Source organism: Mycteria americana, chromosome 1, assembly GCF_035582795.1.
Source record: "Mycteria americana isolate JAX WOST 10 ecotype Jacksonville Zoo and Gardens chromosome 1, USCA_MyAme_1.0, whole genome shotgun sequence".
Classification (NCBI taxonomy): Eukaryota; Metazoa; Chordata; class Aves; order Ciconiiformes; family Ciconiidae; genus Mycteria; species Mycteria americana.
In genome coordinates this window covers 137,939,759-137,956,916 of record NC_134365.1, presented here as the reverse complement: position 1 = coordinate 137,956,916, position 17,158 = coordinate 137,939,759, and the positions used below count along the sequence as shown (strand labels likewise).

The window sequence follows — 17,158 nt, the reverse complement described above, 5'->3', positions numbered from 1 at the left end:
TTGGATAAACCGTGCCTCCAAACTGCCTCTTTCTCTCCATTGACGCTGAAGGAGGAGTCAGCAGGTCACTAGCTCAGCTCTAGTTAGAATCATAGAATCACAGAATGCTTTGGGTTGGAAGGGACCTTTACAGGTCATCTACTGCAACCCCCTTGCAAGAGCAGGGACATCTTTAACTAGATCAGGTTGCTCAGAGCCCCATCCAACCTGACCTCGAATGTTTCCAGGGATGGGGCCTCCACTACGTCTCTGGGCAACCTGTTCCAGTGCCTCACCACCCTCATCGTAAAAAATTTCTTTCTTAAATCCAGTCTAAATCTGCCCTCCCTTAGTTTAAAACCATTGCTCCTTGTCCTGTCACAACAGGCCTTGCTAAAAAGTCTGTCCATGTCTTTCCTGTAGGCCCCCTTTAAGTACTGGAAGGCTGCTATAAGGTCTCCCTGGAGCCTTCTCTTCTCCAGGCTGAACAACCCCAACTCTCTCAGCCTGTCCCCAGAGGAGAGGTGCTCCAGCCCTCAGATCATTTTCTTGGCCCTCCTCTGGACCCGCTCCAACAGCTCCATGTCCTTCTTGTGCTGAGGGCTCCAGAGCTGGACGCAGTACTCCAGGTGAGGTCTCACCAGAGCAGAGTAGAGGGGCAGAATCACCTCCCTCAACCTGCTGGCCACGCTGCTTTGGATGCAGCCCAGGATATGGTTGGCCTTCTGGGTTGCAAGCGCACATTGTTGGCTCACGTCCAGCTTTTCATCCACCAGTGCCCCCAAGTCCTTCTCTGCAGGGCTGCTCTCAATCACATCATCCCCCAGCCTGTATTGAAACTGATGATTGCCCTGACCCAGGTGTAGGACCCTGCACTTGGCCTTGTTGAACCTCATGAGGTTCACACAGGCCCTCTTCTCCAGCTTGTCCAGGTCCCTCTGGATGACACTCCGTCCTTCTGGTGTGTCAAATGCATCACTAAGCTTGGTGTCGTCTGCAAACTTGCTGACGGTGCACTCGATCTCGCTGTCAATGTCATTGATGAAAATATTGAACAGCACCAGTCCCAGTATGGACCCCTGAGGGACACCACTCGTCACTGGTCTCCATCTGGACATTGAGCCATTGACCTCTACCCTCTGGATGCGATCATCCAACCAGTTCCTTATCCACTGAACAGTCCACCCATCAAATCCATATCTCTCCAATTTAGAGAGAAGGGTGTTGTGGGGGACTGTGTCAAAAGCTTTACAGAAGTCCAGATAGATGACATCCATTGCTTTTCCCTTGTCCACTGATGTGGTAACTCCCTCGTAGAAAGCCACTAGGTTGGTCAGGCAGGCCTTGCCCTTGGTGGAGCCATGTTGGCTGTCTTGAATCACCTCCCTGTCCTCCACGTGCTCTAGCATAGCTTCTAGGAGGATCTGTTCCATGATCTTCCCAGGCACAGAGATGAGGCTGACAGGTCAGTAGTTCCCAGGGTCATCCTTTCTATCCTTTTAAAGATGGGCACAATGTTTCCCTTCTTCCAGTCACCAGGGACTTCACCTGACTGCCATGACTTTCCAAATATCATGGAGAGTGGCTTGGCAACTACATCAACCAATTCCCTCAGGATTCTGGGATGCATCTCATCAGGTCCCATAGACTTATATATGTCCAGGTTCCTCCGGTGGTCACGAACCTGATCTTCCCTTACAGTGGGAGGGGCTTTATCCCCCTGGTCCCCAACATGTTGTCCATTGACTCAGGAGAGGTGAGAAGAGTGGTTTCCAGAGAAGACTAAAGCAAAGAAGTTGTTGAGTACCTCAGCCTTCTCCTCATCTGTTGATACTAGATCACCATTCTTGTTCATCAGTGGAGGTATGCTTTCTTTAACTTTCCTTTTCTGGTTGATATACCTGTAGAAGCCCTTCTTGTTATTCTTTGCATCCCTTGCCATGTCCACCTCCAGCTGCGCCTTGGCCTTCCTGACACCATCCCTACACAAGCGGGCAGCGTCCCTATACTCTTCCCAGGTTACCTGTCCCTGCTTCCACTGCCTGTGCAGTTCCTTCTTGCTCTTTAGTTTGACAGCATGTCTCAACTCAGCCATGCTGGTCTCTTCCCTTCCTTGCCTGATTTCCTACATCTGGGGGCTGAGAGCTCTTGCGCTTTATGGAACACATCCTTAAAGATCTGCCAGCTCTGTTCTGCTCCCCTGTCCCTGAGAACTGTTTCCCAGAGGGTCCTACTGACTAACTCCTTGAAGAGCTGGAAGTTTGCTTTCCTAAAATTTAGGGTCCTGACTATACTCCTTGCCTGTCCCATATCCCTCAGAACTGTGAACTCCACCAATGCGTGATCACTGCAGCCTAGGCTGCCTCCAGTCTTGACGTCACTGATGAGCTCACTTGCATTGGTGACCATCAGGTCCAGTATTGCATCCCCTCCCGTAGGGCTGTCTATTACCTGGTTTAAGAAGTTATCCTCAATGCATTCCAGGAGTCTCCTGGATTGCCTATAGCTCGCCATGCTACTTTTCCAGGAGATGTCAGGGTGGTTGAAGTCCCCCAGCAAGACAAGAGCTTGTGAGCGTGAAGCCTCCTGTAGCTGGAGGAAGAAGGCTTCATCACTAGGCTCTCCTTGATTGGGCGGCCTGTAGTAGACACCAACCACAAGGTTCCCTTTGTTGCCTCAGTCTCTGATTCTTACCCATAAGCTTTCAACCTGCTCGTGGCTGTTCTTCAGGGACAGCTCTTCACACTCTATCCATTTCTCGACGTAGAGGGCAACACCTCCGCCCCTCCTTCCCCGCCTGTCCCTTCTGAACAGCCTGTAGCCGTCAATAGCTGCACTCCAGTCATGGGATTCGTCCCACCAGGTTTCAGTAATGGCAACCAGGTAATAGCTGTCTAGCAGCATGGTGGCTTCCAACTCCTCCTGTTTGTTGCCCATGCTGCATGCATTGGCATAGAGACACTTCATCTGGGCTGTCAGCCATGTCACCTTCCTAGTGGAACACCCCTTGTTTCCCTTAAGGTGTTCCACAGAAGTTTTCTTGTTGGCTCCTACTACCTCAGGAGCCCCCAGCTCATCTCCGCAAGACTTTGACTGTGGTGCAGGGTCCCCAGCACACCGCTGGGCAACAGGTTGAGGGCTCATACTAGCACCCCGTCCCTCTAACCATTGTGTGTCCTCCCGCGGCTTGCCACAGGCAAGCCTGATATGTTCCCCCACCCCCTTCACATCTAGTTTAAAACCCTGTCAATGAGCCCCGCAAGCTCCTGGGCAAAGACCCTCTTTCCCCTTTGAGAAAGGTAGCTCCCATTTGATGCCATCAAGCCTGGTGCCACGTAGGCCACCCCATTGTCAAAACCCCCAAAATTGTGTCGTCAACACCACCCACGGAGCCATGTATTAAGAGACTGGGTCCACCTATTCCTTCCAGTGTCACTGCCCACAACTGGAAGGAGGGAGGAAAAAATCACCCGTGCCCCAGATACCCTCACTAACCATCCCAAGGCCCTGAAGTCTCTTTTAATCTCCCTTGGGCCACGTACTGCAACTTGGTCACTTCCCACGTGGAAGAGCAGTAATGGGTAGTAGTCGGAGGGCTGTACCAGGGCTAGGAAGTTTCCTAGTGATATCTCTAGCCCGGGCTCCTGGGAGGCAGCAGACTTCCCTATGAGAAGGGTCTGCCCAACATATTGGACCCTCTGCTCCCCTCAGCAGGGAGTCTCCTACAACTATGAAGCGTCTTTTCTTCCTCGTGGAGGTTGTAGTAATACGGGGGTATATCTTTCTGGTCTTGGCTGCTCCTCTGGTGTAGATGGATTGACATCCTCCTCATCCACTGACTGGTCCTCCACCCCTACAGCCTTATATCTGTTGTGCAGAGGCACCTGGGGAGGCATGGTGGGCAAGGAGGGCGTCTGCTTGCTGCCCTGTTTGCAGACTTTAGGTGAATCCCAGTCAACTGAGAGCAGTCAAATGAGACTAAATCCCCTCTCCTTATCCAAAGCACAAGCACTTTGTGAGGGACAGCGGTCAGTTTTTCTCAGGTACACAAATATAAACAACCAGGAGGTGCAACTGCACCAAGGTTTGAAGGACCTGGGACTGGCTGAAGGCCAGCACTAGCAGCTGCCTGGACAGAGGAAAGCACCTCATTCCCAGCCCCAAAGCCATGGGGTAGTTGCCCAGCCATGCTGTGGCTCGCAGCACACAGACTGTGAGCAGATGTGGCCAGGGAACTGCAAGGGAGTTCCTGTGGAAAAGTCTTGTTCTCTCTTGGCAGGAAAGCAGGGCAGCTCCTGCCATTGTGAGGCCAACATACAGATCTACACGGTGTCTGAAGGTCTCTCATTTGGCCATTTTCCTGGTGAGGATGACAAGCTTGTGTGGAGACTCTGCAGTAAGAGGGACTCCTTTTGAGGATTTTCGTCGTTATTATTAGTACTTTTAGCATTATTGTGGCTCCGAGGAGTATGGGGTCAGGTACAAACACAAAAGAAAAAGACAATCCCTAACCTGGTGTCTACAACCAAAGTAAAAGATGAGAGAAAACAGAGGAAGGCATTCATCCAAAGGGAGTACCAGAAACACAGAAAATATTGCTCAGAGTGATGTGCCATGATTTTGAGATACCAGGGGATCAACCATTGCCAAATTTTATCATAACAAATATTATCTATAATACAGCATCTTGTATCCTTGGGGTGTTGCATAATGGGTGATAAAATAGAGAATCTTCTGCAGCTTCAAAACATCAGGCTTGCAGGGGTGACTTACTGCCTTATCAACAAGCAACTGCATCACCCTATAAACATCTAGCATGAGGCATCTAACTCTGCCATATGTCTGACACATACTAGTTCGCACTAATTTTATCATCACCATTGTATTTCATTTCTGAGGAGAGAAAGAACATCTACTTTTCAACAGCTCAAATAAAATCAGAATTTTGATTCTCTGTCAGCTATGAACTTCTGATATATGAAGTCCCATCCCTGATTGTATCCCCTCTGGAAGGATGGTTATCATGCATTATTAGTGCACAACTAAGTTATTTTTAATTATAGTGAACATGACCACAGAGAGAAAAAACAGTGAGATATTTTGACATCCTACTAATATTGTTCTCCGAAACAGATGGGCTTGTCATGGGATGTTTCAGTGGCTGTTACAGGCTTTGTCGTCATTATCAGAAGCATGGATGAAGTTTCAGGAGCATGCAGTACTTCATTCCACCTTCAAATGGTGACTGTTTAAACAAGTACTCAAATCTGTTCTAATAATTAGAAAAAAGTTTAGGCTCTCTCAGTGCACTGCCTTATCCAGACGGAACATTCACTTGATCATCACAGTTACAGCATTAATAACCTGGAGAGACATGCTGCTTATGGTGGGGACAAGTTTAGGTCCTGTGAGGCAGATTTCCAGCTGTCACTTTTTTAAAAGGGTGCTTTCTCCAATGAGAATTGTATTGGAAGCGTACAGCTATATTGTCCAAGTATATAGCAAAAAATATGCAACTGGGCTGAATTTCTTCTTTAAGAGGTTGAAAATGGCCTCAACATTCTTCCCCGAATATAAAATCAGTGAGGACTGTGTTACAGTTGAGAAACCCTAGGGTTGCATCAGGCATATGATAGTCAAAGAAGTTGGGTTTTTGGGGCTCGGAGGAGAAGTACCAGGGCAGCACTTTTTGTTTTCCAAAGCCCCCTCAGAAGATTGATGCCTTGATTTGCCTGCTGATATTTTCAGCTGTGCCCACTACTACAGCATTTTCTTCAACTGCACCGAAGGGAGACTCCATATAACTCTCACCATCAAAAATACGCACGTGTCAGACATGCATCGCCTGGCTGTAATGCCCAGACAGCTACTCCTGCTGTGCCTGCGGAGGAGGAAATGGTACTCTGAGTGGAAAGCCTGCAGGTCACCTCTCTACCCTCATCAGTGCCTGCTTGCCCAGAAAAAGCTCCAGGACTGAGAGTTTTTTCCAGGGGCTGGAAAAAAACTTCTTCTCCCACCCACAGCCTAGGTGAAATCTCTCCCCTGTCTGCCTCAAGAGTTAAACTCTTTAACTGGCCTTGGCCATGCCTCCCCTCAGGAAAGGGTGACTGCGTGATCACACCGCTTCATCCTGAAGCCTGTGTGTCATGGCTGCTGAAAGAGAAACTGCGTAGAACCCTGTCCCGTAAGAAGAGCAGTGGAGAATTGCCAGGGCACAGAAAGAAGGACCGACAGATACATTACTTACGGGTTTGGGAGGAACATAAAATGGTAAAACTAATAGTTTGACCAGGTGTTGTACGAGACGGCAAAGGGCTGCCAGGGAGACATTTACCTGAGACTGCCACATTTCTCACTGATACAGATGTGATGTTGGAGGGCCTCTTTTGCTAAAACCTTGTCAGTACATCATCTGACCAAGACCCAAAACTAGAGGAGAGGCAACTTCTAGACTGCTAGACCTCTGATATTCAGTGTGGTAAAAAGTTCTCTCCAGACTCCCCTCCTTGGGAGTCTGTCTCCTTGGGCTCCAGCCTTACTTCCAGTGAAAACAGGAGACTTAATTACCCGTTTCCTAAACTTAGTGGTCAAGGTGGTGATAAAACAGCTTCTACTTTAGCTGAAGATTATATGTTTTCACAAGTAAATCATATTAGCTACCCTATGGCTTCAAGAGAACAGCTGTTTTATATTTTGAATGGCCTTTTGAACTAGAATAGATCTTTTGTGGTGCTACAGCAAACAAATCAGACTTCTTGCACTTTAGTAGCATGCTTATACTATCAAAATCCTCAGAGATGAGACATTTTGGTTGCTGTATTCTTGGTTTGAATGAACCAAAATATTCAAAGCAAAGAACTGAAAACATCAGAATTGTACATGATTTTGTGAAAGCACAAATCTCAGAATATTTCATGTTCTTTTGCATGTCCAAAGCAATCGGAGACTGATATTTTATCAAAATACCTCTTACAAGTATATACTTTTAGCCAGCAAGATATTTACACCAAAATGAGGGAGGTTTTTTTCCAGCCAGCAAATATTTTGAGAATCAACTACAACGCATTAAACAAATATTTCTTCCCACAGCCAGGTCTTTTGGCTCTCATGGGAAACACCCTCACAGCAGCTGAAGTGTGATTTTGAAGGTAACAGTGTTCACTGTGCATCAGTTTGTCAGCCGTGATGGAAAAGCCGGACAGGCAAATGAAAGAAAAGAGTAGATCTACTATGGTATGGATTTCCTTCCTCTTCAAGCCTAGTCATCTACATTGAGAGTTTACCTTTAGGTCCCTCCTACAGTGATCACACAAAGTATATTTGCAGTGAAAGGACACAGATGGATTGTCATAAATAAATGTCCAGGGTAGTGTCCTGGTTTTGGCTGGGGTAGAGTTAATTTTCTTCCTAGTAGCTGGTATAGTGCTGTGTTTTGGATTTGGGATGAGAATGATGTTGATAACACACTGACGTTTTAGTTGTTGCTAAGCAGTGCTTACACTGGTCAAGGGCTTTTCAGCTTCCCCTGCTCTGCCGGGCGCACAAGAAGCTGGGAGGGGGCACAGCCAGGACAGCTGACCCCAACTGGCCAAAGGGCAATTCCATACCATATGGCGTCATGCCCAGTATAGAAACTGGGGGGAGTTGGCCAGGGGGCAGCGATTGCTGCTTGGGGACTCGCTGGGCGTTGGTCGGCGGGTGGTGAGTGGTTGCATCACTTGGTTTTTTGTTTTTCCCTGGGTTTTGTTCCTCTCTCTCTCCCTCTCTTGTTATTTTCCTTTTCATTACAATGTATTATTATTATTATTATTATTATTATTATTATTATTATTATTATTACTTTATTTTATTTTATTTTATTTCAATTATTGAACTGTTCTTATCTCAACCCATGAGTTTTCTTACTTGTGCTCTTCAGATTCTCTCCCCATCCCACCGGGCCGGGAGAGGGGGAGCAAGCGGCTGCGTGGTGCTTAGTTGCCGACTGAAGCTAAACCACGACAGGTGGTAACTCATTGATGTAACCCAAATGCTACTGACAGCTTTGGGAGTCTTACAGTACGTTTTCTGAGCCTCTACTTGTATGCTTGTTCATATCGTCTTGCATTGCTGCAATCTGTTCAGGCAGCCGTGATGCTCAGTACAGAGCACAGCTAGAAACATTACGTAGCACTTTCTTCATCATACACAATGTTAGGTGCTAGTCTAACACCGTGACAGGGTACACATGTCAAAAATAGCATATTATATGTGTTTACAAAGAGCACGTCCAGACTGTAGTCACTTTCTTTTGATATTTGTCCATTCTTTGGAAGTCGCTGGGGTTTGGACAGTGATTTTGGAATGGCTCAGTAACCTGAATGAAATCAGATGACTATGTATTCTTTTAATACTTGAAAATATTTTTTAATGTGATGAAGGTTCCTTCAGTTAGTGCTTTCATTGGGTTCTGGGTTTGCCCCAAGACACTTTAATAAATGTTTTGGAAGTGTGACTAGCCAATTGGACGGCCAGCTTTCAAAATGTCACTTCACAAAGCAAAGCCATTGCCAATACCGAATGAACTTATGTTACCCCAATCACATGCACACATTTTCCTGGAATTGTAATTTTTCTTAAGTAATATTTCCCTAGCAGTTCAAGAAAGTATCCTAACATGGTTTCTGAGTCACATCGCTAATTAAAGTGAAAAGTTTTGCCTGTTTGTGTGGCACATTCTCTGCATGCAACGTGACATATGATATCGTAACATGATGCAACTTCTTTGCAATTCAACCCGACTCAAATAGAATTCCCTCCCCAGCTGCACGCAAATAGCGACCGCGCTGCAGTCGGTGACAATGAATTCTCAAAACTAGCCCAGCACGCTTCCCATCTGAAAGCATGGCTCAGACAAAGCCAACCTGACATCCTGATAATGAGAGCGGTCACCCCTTTCCAAACCCATGTGGCACCCACGTTGGATTGCCAAATCCCATGTGTTCAACTGCACGTCTGTTGTACCGAGTGTGGCTCTGCTGAAGCGGCGAGGACCCTAGATGGCGTTCTACCACTGGCTGAGTGGTCGCACGCTTTAAGTCACATTTGGGGGGAAAATAGAAAAAATATGCAGAAGTCCTTCAGGAAGCTGAATTTTTCTTAATGCGAGCAAACTAAAATACCCTGCTCAGTTGTTCTGCTATTCATTGATACAGAAGCCCATACGTAGCTCTTTCACAAGGACATAAAAAAAAGAGCAAATTCTGCTTGATCTTCCCATGGGCAAATGGGGTCTCTGCAGCTGCAGTGGGGGCACATAGCATTTTGTCTCCATTCCTCAAACCCCAACAAGAATTGTGAAGATTTGCAAAACATGCTGGGGAGGTAGGGAGCAGGCGGAGAAGTAGATAAGGGACGGGCACATAGTGGGAGGAATAAGGAATTCCTAAGGAATAAGGGTTTCTGTAGGAAAGGTATATTAGATTTACTTCCCTGCAGCAAAATATTTGAGGTCATTTTTTCCCCCCAGCAAAGCTGAGCAATACAGTCATTTTGGGACTACATCTCAGAGCCAAGCCCAAGAACCAGCAATGGCCAGTTTTGTAACTGGACTTACCTGCCCTGGGAGAAAGGTCTAAAAGAAGCACAGATCCCAGTCATTTAGTGATAACTATAAAAACCACTGTACAAGATTTTTAATGGGAATACAAATAAATGAGTTATTACTTGTAACAACTGTACGTTATTCATTTTTCCCAAATACCAATGTGGTGTCCACAGGAGATAAGACACAAGTAAACCTTACTCAGATCTAGTCTGGAGTAGGGACAATAGTGATCAGAACAAAATTTGCAGACACAGCTGCAAAGGTCTCACAAGGCAGAGTTTGCACCAGATTTTTTTTCCATTTTCAAGCAGACTATTTCTCTGTTTGCCTCTGGAAGGAGCCTGCATCAATACCACCACATCAGTGATTAGAAACAATGAAAATGCCTGTGAGGGAGAAAGCACAAGTAGGCTGCAGAAAACAGAGACAAGCAACTTTCACTGAGCCTGAGCTGATTGCTTGTTTTGGTTGCCTTGTGACCACAAATTAACAGAAAGTTGCTCCGCTGCCCTCTGAACCTGCCTTCCTGCCTCTCCTCGGTTTCACGGAGTTTCAGACGTGAGCCACGACTGATGTCAAAGTTTAATTAGTGCTGTCTTCATTTCAAACAGCTGGCTAATAGAATGACTTTCTCAAATGCTGCATCTGATTAATCTGAACAGCCTGATGTACTTTTCAGAGCTCTGCTCTACACTCAGACATTACAGTCCTAGCTGAGATGGACTGGACTGGAACAGCAGCTGGGAGAGATTTTGTTGCTATTTCTCACGAGCGAGAACTGCTCTTGAAAAAGTAGCAGTGTGTTAGTAGTTTCCTTTCCAAATCGGTAAGAGCCAAGGACAGATGCCATGCGGCGTGGCAACAACACAGAATTGTTCTCTTATCCTTCACTGTACCTTGTCAAGGAGGTAGCAGATAAGTCAGAACAAACTGGGTTTCCCCACAACCTCCCTGATAGCTTCCCGCTCCTGAAGGAAAAGCACACACGATCATTTCAGCAGGAATGCGGCAAGTACATTTTCACACGTTTTTTGGCTCAGCATGCCGATCAGAGATGGTAATCACAGAGAATCAAAAGCAGCAGTGACAAAGCTGGGATAATAAAACACTTCTGAAAACCACAATTTCATAATCTTTATTTAAAAGAGTTTGCTAACTTTGAAAGGAAGCTGGATGTGAGGATGAAAAGCCTACTTCAAACAGAGAAATTGTTTCTGACAACCAGAGTTGCTTTTTCTAGCTGTTGAGCAGTTTTGCTGTACTTGCAGGAGTTGCTTTTGAGGAAGATAACCCGTGAGATAGAAGATTTGTTAGAATCTCTCTTCTAGAAACTGAGCGACATTTGTAATCAGCTATTAGAGATCTGTGTAGATCTATCTGAAAAACAGTGTCCGTCGTAATTACAGAGACAAAAGCTTACATCCAGCTCTGCTGCTTAGGTTTCTTTGCAGAGCTCTGTCTGTTTTGGTTGCACAGACAGACAGACTGCAGCTGGCTCTAGGAAGGGAAAGATGCAAAGAGCTTCCCGATCCCTTCCGCTCATGGTGTGATGGCTCTCCGGTATTTCCATGCCTTCCCAGGGACAAAGCATTCTCCACTTAGGTGGTCCAGGGACCAAGGAGCATGGCGAAGAGCTGTTTCACACTCACCAGCAGACAGGGACTATGCACCAGCTGTGTTTGGAAAGTGGCTTCCACCTCTGTCCAGCTCACAGTGGCAATATGAGACTGGTGAATCTAAGAAGATCTGTTAAAGCAAAAATGACCACTCAAGGTTGTATCGACGTTTAGTGCAGAAGTAAAAAAGGTTTAGCTGTGGAAAAGGAGCGCGTGTAACAGAGAGCAGCCTTGTTTACCTCCAGGGCTAAGCATAACTAACCCCTCGGTCTTCTGATCAGAAAGCAGATTTCTTGTTTAATGATACTCCTCAGGCCTGTCAGCTTTGGGTTTCTCTCTAATGAACCAAAGAAGGGTTCACCATGGGGAGAAGACCTCTGCAAAAAGAAAAGTCTGTTATAACTTGGGCATTGCCAGTTGTCCCTTTCTCTTGCCTTCCCCCTAACACTTTATTAATAACGTAAGGGGCAGAATAGGGCAGGGAGCAACGAGACTCAACTTCTCAGAGATCAAGACCTTGCAGCCTCATTAGAGAGACAGTTTTAGTGTTGGAAGGCAGGAGCAGCTCTGACAGATCATTGGCTTTTCTTGGCAAAAAATTACAGCTCTCATGAATATAGGGCATCTTTGCATCTAATTTTAAAATTCTGGAAAAAGTAGCCTATGTCTGTCATTGCTCTAGGAGAGGAAAAATGTGTGGGAGAGACAGGAAAAGAGACAGCGAAGTTTGCGGTTCCCTAGCTGAGGGGTTCCAAAACGTAAGAGACTGTCAGGACAAAACTTCAACAAGGAATTTTTAAAGCATTTCCTAATAAAAAAAAAAAAAAAAAAAGAAAAAAAAGATAATGCTCAGTCTTCAGAAAACCCACGTGGAAGTCTAATGTTCAGTGAGGACTTCGTATGTCAGGCTGGCATCCTGAACTAAGCAACTGGCGTGCGAGGCAGCGGGCTTGCTGCCAGCCTTGACGTGGGTTCAGCTAAGGAGCCCTGCCTGTCACCTGCGCGGCTGCGCTGTCCCGCTCCGAGGCTGCCCACCACTTCCCATCATGAGACTGTTTTCCAGTTGTTTATAACACTGCCAGACGTTAGATGTTCAGGCTGAAACTTTCCATGCCAGATGTCTGCCTTAAAATGATTTTAATAATTTTTTGCTTTCTCCGTCAAAATGGCCTGACCCCAGTTGAGGATGAAGCTCCTTCTTCATCCATGCAAAAGCATTTTCTGGCAATCTTGTCTTTGCAAAAGTCTGGCCTTTCCCACCTGTGGATCACAGATGTGAAGTCTTGACACCTGAGGAACCTTTGTTGGCCCAGATGTGTCTACCGCTATCCCTGCAAAAATCCACCCAAACGTAAAAACCTCCGAGACCAACAGCAGAGACCTGCCAGGGTTTAGCAGCTAGATGCTCAGCAGATGGGGCCTGTGCTGACCCCCCTCCATTTGGGAGCGGAGCAGGACATGGGTGCAGGCCACCAGAGGTCCAGCCCATGGGGCTGGGAGCAGAGGACCTGCCCTTCCTCTCCCTCAGGCCAACAGGGGTCGGGCAACCAGGGAAGGGAAGCTGCCAGATTTCCCTGTGGAAGGGGAAGGAGATGAACACTGATGGAAGAGGGAAAGACCTGGCTGAGGAGGCTGCGAGCATCCGGGGAGACCGGAACTAGAAACTGGGGTCAGGAGAAGGAAAGCCTGGAAGTCGTGACCACAGAGACGAAGCGAGAAGCTAGGGATGGAGGAGGGAAGGGGGGACCATGGTCAGACATGACTGGAAAGCAAAAGGGTCCGGTAGGGCTGTCTCTGAGGAACTGGGACAGACCTCCTGAGGGCCTGAGAGAGAAGCAGGACATCCCCACCCGGGAGGAAGCGAGCGGGAAGGAGGGCAGCACACGGAGAGCATGAATGGGAGCCCAGTAGGGAAACCGAGACCCCGAGTCCTGGGGTGAGGAACACGGGTCGAAGGCCGGGACTGGAACAGGTCGGGAATGGAGAGAGGAAGGAGGAGCGGGGCCTGACGGGCAGGGGACACCCGGCCTCGGTGAGCACACGGCGGGGAAAGGGACTCCTGTACCCAGAAAAGGATGGCGTTTCTGAAGGGTTGGGAGGAGCCAAGCACAACGGAGATACTTGCTGAATCACGGAAGCTTGTACATAAGCTTTTTAACATTCAGGGTATTAAATAGGATATTTGCAGAAGGGAGATTTAAATCCTTAGCCCCCCGAAACTCTATTGCATGGTACCACACTGACACCACCTGATGGTTTAAACTATCAACAGGTTTAAAACTTCAGGTGTCTCGGGCAGAGCTCAGCTACTTGAACTCATATAATGGGGGAAGAGCAGGTTGCTGGTGGTTAACCCTTCTTGGGTCTCATTCATTGCCTATTACCTGCATCCTGACCTTGTGGATTTTATCCAGGCAATACTGCCATCGATCTTAAAGAACTTTAAAAAATAAGGTATGGTAGGTGAATGCAATACATCATTTCTGTGTTCTGCGAATTCAATTTGAGGTGCAGTCGGTAAGAACAGGCATAACCCTGTGGACCATTAAACACTGTCATGTGAAGGACATTTTGTGGGGTATACCCACATACACACACACACACAAAAGCCCACAGGTCATACATGCTAAAACAATCCAGGGATCTAACATACTATGTAAAATATTAAGAGAAAAATAATCAACAGCTTAGCCAAAAATCTCTGTCTACACAGAAAAAGCCGGAACAAGTGGACATCCAGTCTTTTCTTTGTGGCAATCAGCAGCCAATGCATGTGAAACACAGCCCTTTTTAGTGAGACCTACACGATACCTTCAGGATAGTCTTGGAAAATAACAGTGATTTGTTATCATATACAGCACCCTGTGGCTAAGCTGCCTGCTTGAGAGTGGTAGCCAAACTTCAATGAAAACAATTACAGATGTACATATGTTGGATGGACAATCCTATTATAGTGAGTAAACTATAAACCAGTTTAAATTAGCAAGAAGAGCTCTTGCATTTATTCTAGGCAAAGTGGATATGGTCTCAAAATTTAATTAAAGGACTAACTAGTGGTTTACTATTATGCTGAATAAACTTGTGTCCCACGTGAGGACAGAATTATCATCACTGCCAATTATACAATGGTTAGTATTCTATATTAGAAAGTGCTTTCTGGTTTAAATAAAGTGATTCCTACATGTAAGAAACCAGTGATTTGTCATGCAGTGCATAAAAGTAATGTATACGAGACTGATTACCCTGGTCCTAATGCCTTCAAAGAACTGATTGCTGAGGTTGTAAATTAAAAGCTTGTGAATGGTGAGCAGGCAAAGGACTTAGTCATTAGTCATCCTGAGGCACACATCGGTCACCACTGCTAACTTCTTGTGCTGGCAACAACAGTCTGCAATTAAGCATGTAACTTAGCATTTCTTTTCTAAAACACAGGTCAGCATGCAGTGCAGTTCACAGACTAGTGTGTGGCCATCTCTTGCAAGCAGGAGGTTTTCTGAACTGAAAACAAAAGTATTAGCTTGTTTTGCTGTTAGTGAAACACACGTAATTTGTTCTGGACCACACACCGAATTAATCATTTCAGACACACTGCACATGTAGAAACAGTTTTTGTTCTGATTTTTCTAAATGATTGTCCTGGATGTTCTCACTTTGTCTCAGAAAGTCAGATCTGAAAAATCCTACTCTCAAGGTGAGGCTTCAGCTTAAATTTTGTTGCATGTATTATATTCAGAAGAAAGGTTAATTCCCAGGCAATGTGCTCTATTATTACTAGTTGCTGCTTATTTTGAAGTCCTGGATAACATATCCTAGTAAAACAAAAGAAAAACATTTCTCTGATTTCTGGCAAACAAGTGAGCAACTGATGAACACGTGTTTTTAGAGGAAAATTTTCAATACCAGGATACTAATTCCTGCAATTATAAATACCTGAAATAAACAAGTGTATTCAACAAGTATTCTAAATGCTCTGAGTTGCATTTTTGTTTAGATTTTGCTTTTATTTTACATGACTGACACTAAAAGTTTAAGTTAAGAACAAAGTATACAACAAGTACTTAAAATAACTAGTAAAAAGACATAAAATATTCAACAGTGAATATGGACTTAACTTCTTTATAGATTCTCTTTCCGCTATGGCTGCTAAACATCTGTGCAACTAAACCATCACAAAAAAACCCCAAGCACCAAAACAGCAAAAAGACCACCACCTTGCACATTAAATGTATGTAATTCTGGCAATTTGGGTTATTAAGAATGACAGTAAATAAAAATCACCTACCTTCACAGATCCGTTCTCATAGTCAGATCCTTGCAGCAGATGTAGAAAAGAAACTATGAAAATATTCACAGTTGCCCACGGTTTGTACATTCTGATGCTTAAAATCCACAGGCTACTATGCAGTCGTCGTCATACAGCTAGAGGCGTCTGTTTCGAAATGCATTTCTCTATCAGCAATACAGAAAAGAAAAGCTTCCAGAATTTCTCTTATAAACTCACAAAGGATTCCAACATGTGAGAGTAAATATCTGGCTCTTTACTGCTCAAAACAATTGTAAGCTCATCTAGAGAATGTCATTTCTTAGAGCAGATTTTAGATACACTTGAAAGAAAATCATGATAAGGGTTTAAATAGACATATATCTGTACGTATACACGTACACGCTCACAAGGGATCAGGTATGGATTCCAGTTACTGAAGTTAATATATCTTCCATCAAGGCAGAAAGAGGCATTCAAAATCCATCTGTGGTCCAGAAAATGTAAGAAATCTGCTCTATTCTGCGCTCCGTGTTACAGCAGCCTTTTAAGATCGTAGTGTAATGGCCAATGTTTTGAGCTCGAGAGCTGTAATCCAACTCTGTATTAAAACTTTTTTCACAACCTTCATGGAAGCTTGCAGGAGCATGTGTCTTAAATCTGATACAGACTTTGGCAGTAACACAGTCAAATTTTGGCTCTAATCCCATTTTGTCCCTACCAATAGCATAGCAGTTTTTAAACTAACTGATGCAATCTAGACTCCCATTATTTTAAAGAAGATTACCTGAAACATGAAACTTCAGCACGCGTTCTTACACAGCACACATATTTTAAGTTACTTCTTTAAAAAAAAGAGAGGGAGGGAAAGGAAAAGAGAAAGACTGACTTTCTTTAATGTGTTCTATCTTATGTGGCATAGGGTTTTCTGAATAGATTTTAAAAAGGAAAGTTAAAAACTAGCTTTGACAACAAGCAGGATTTTGATTTTTTTCATGAAAGCTCATGAAGCTACAGATATAAAAGGAAAAAATCTAGTTTTATTGCAGCAAAACACAGACATTATTTCTGCCCCAAGATGTGCATGCATTTTCTCTGTATATTTCCACAGTTTAAAACCGAACTGGAGATCTAACTTTTAAAATTATAACATAGACAAAGGCTCTGATAATTATGCATGTTAAATCTATATTGCTGTACTCATATAATGTAGTGTGTTCGGGAGAGTAGTTCCACTCTCACATGGCTTAGGGTTTGCAGAATCAGACGCTACAGTTGTTAACATAAAACAGTCACATACCTAATATTTCAAAGCACTGGTTTCCTACTTCTGACGTCCAAGCAGTAGCTCTCTTAAATACAAGTCACATTTCTGTAACTATCATTAGCTTCCATAAATTCTCCTTAAGTATTCATCACAAACGGACATTGGAGAGAAAATTACTTGAATCCAGTCTTTCCAGCTGTTGTCAGTTAACTGAGCCATTATGTTTTAAAAACAAATATGTAACTGTATTATTTTCAGCTTTGTCTTTTGCCACTTGTTTTGTGAAATTCCCCCTTTTCTTCTAGCTGGTGGCTTCCTCCCCCGCCTAGCCCACATCGGTTTGTACAAGGACAGCAGGAATTTCGCCTCTTTGGGTGTGAAAAACGCCTCTTCTCTGTGTACCTGCTTCTCCCCCTCGTACCTTCCCCGCACCCAGGTTGCCAGCGATA

The 17,158-nt window shown here is 44.9% G+C and overlaps 1 protein-coding gene across 2 annotated transcripts in view; it reads right to left on the bottom strand.

Moving 5' to 3' along the window:
• The window catches only part of VEGFD (vascular endothelial growth factor D), a 35,605-nt gene extending 19,521 nt beyond the window's left edge, over positions 1-16,084 (bottom strand). Inside the window, exons 1-2 of one of the 2 annotated variants that reach the window (XM_075521994.1) lie at positions 15,845-16,084; positions 15,464-15,630 (exon numbers count right to left, since the gene is read on the bottom strand). In XM_075521994.1, coding sequence (XP_075378109.1) covers positions 15,464-15,553 — 90 coding nt within the window. In that variant the 5' untranslated portion in view covers positions 15,554-15,630; positions 15,845-16,084. The remainder of the gene's footprint in view (positions 1-15,463; positions 15,631-15,844) is intronic. The other variant, XM_075522002.1, reaches the window with a different exon arrangement.
• Positions 16,085-17,158: the final 1,074 nt, after the last annotated feature.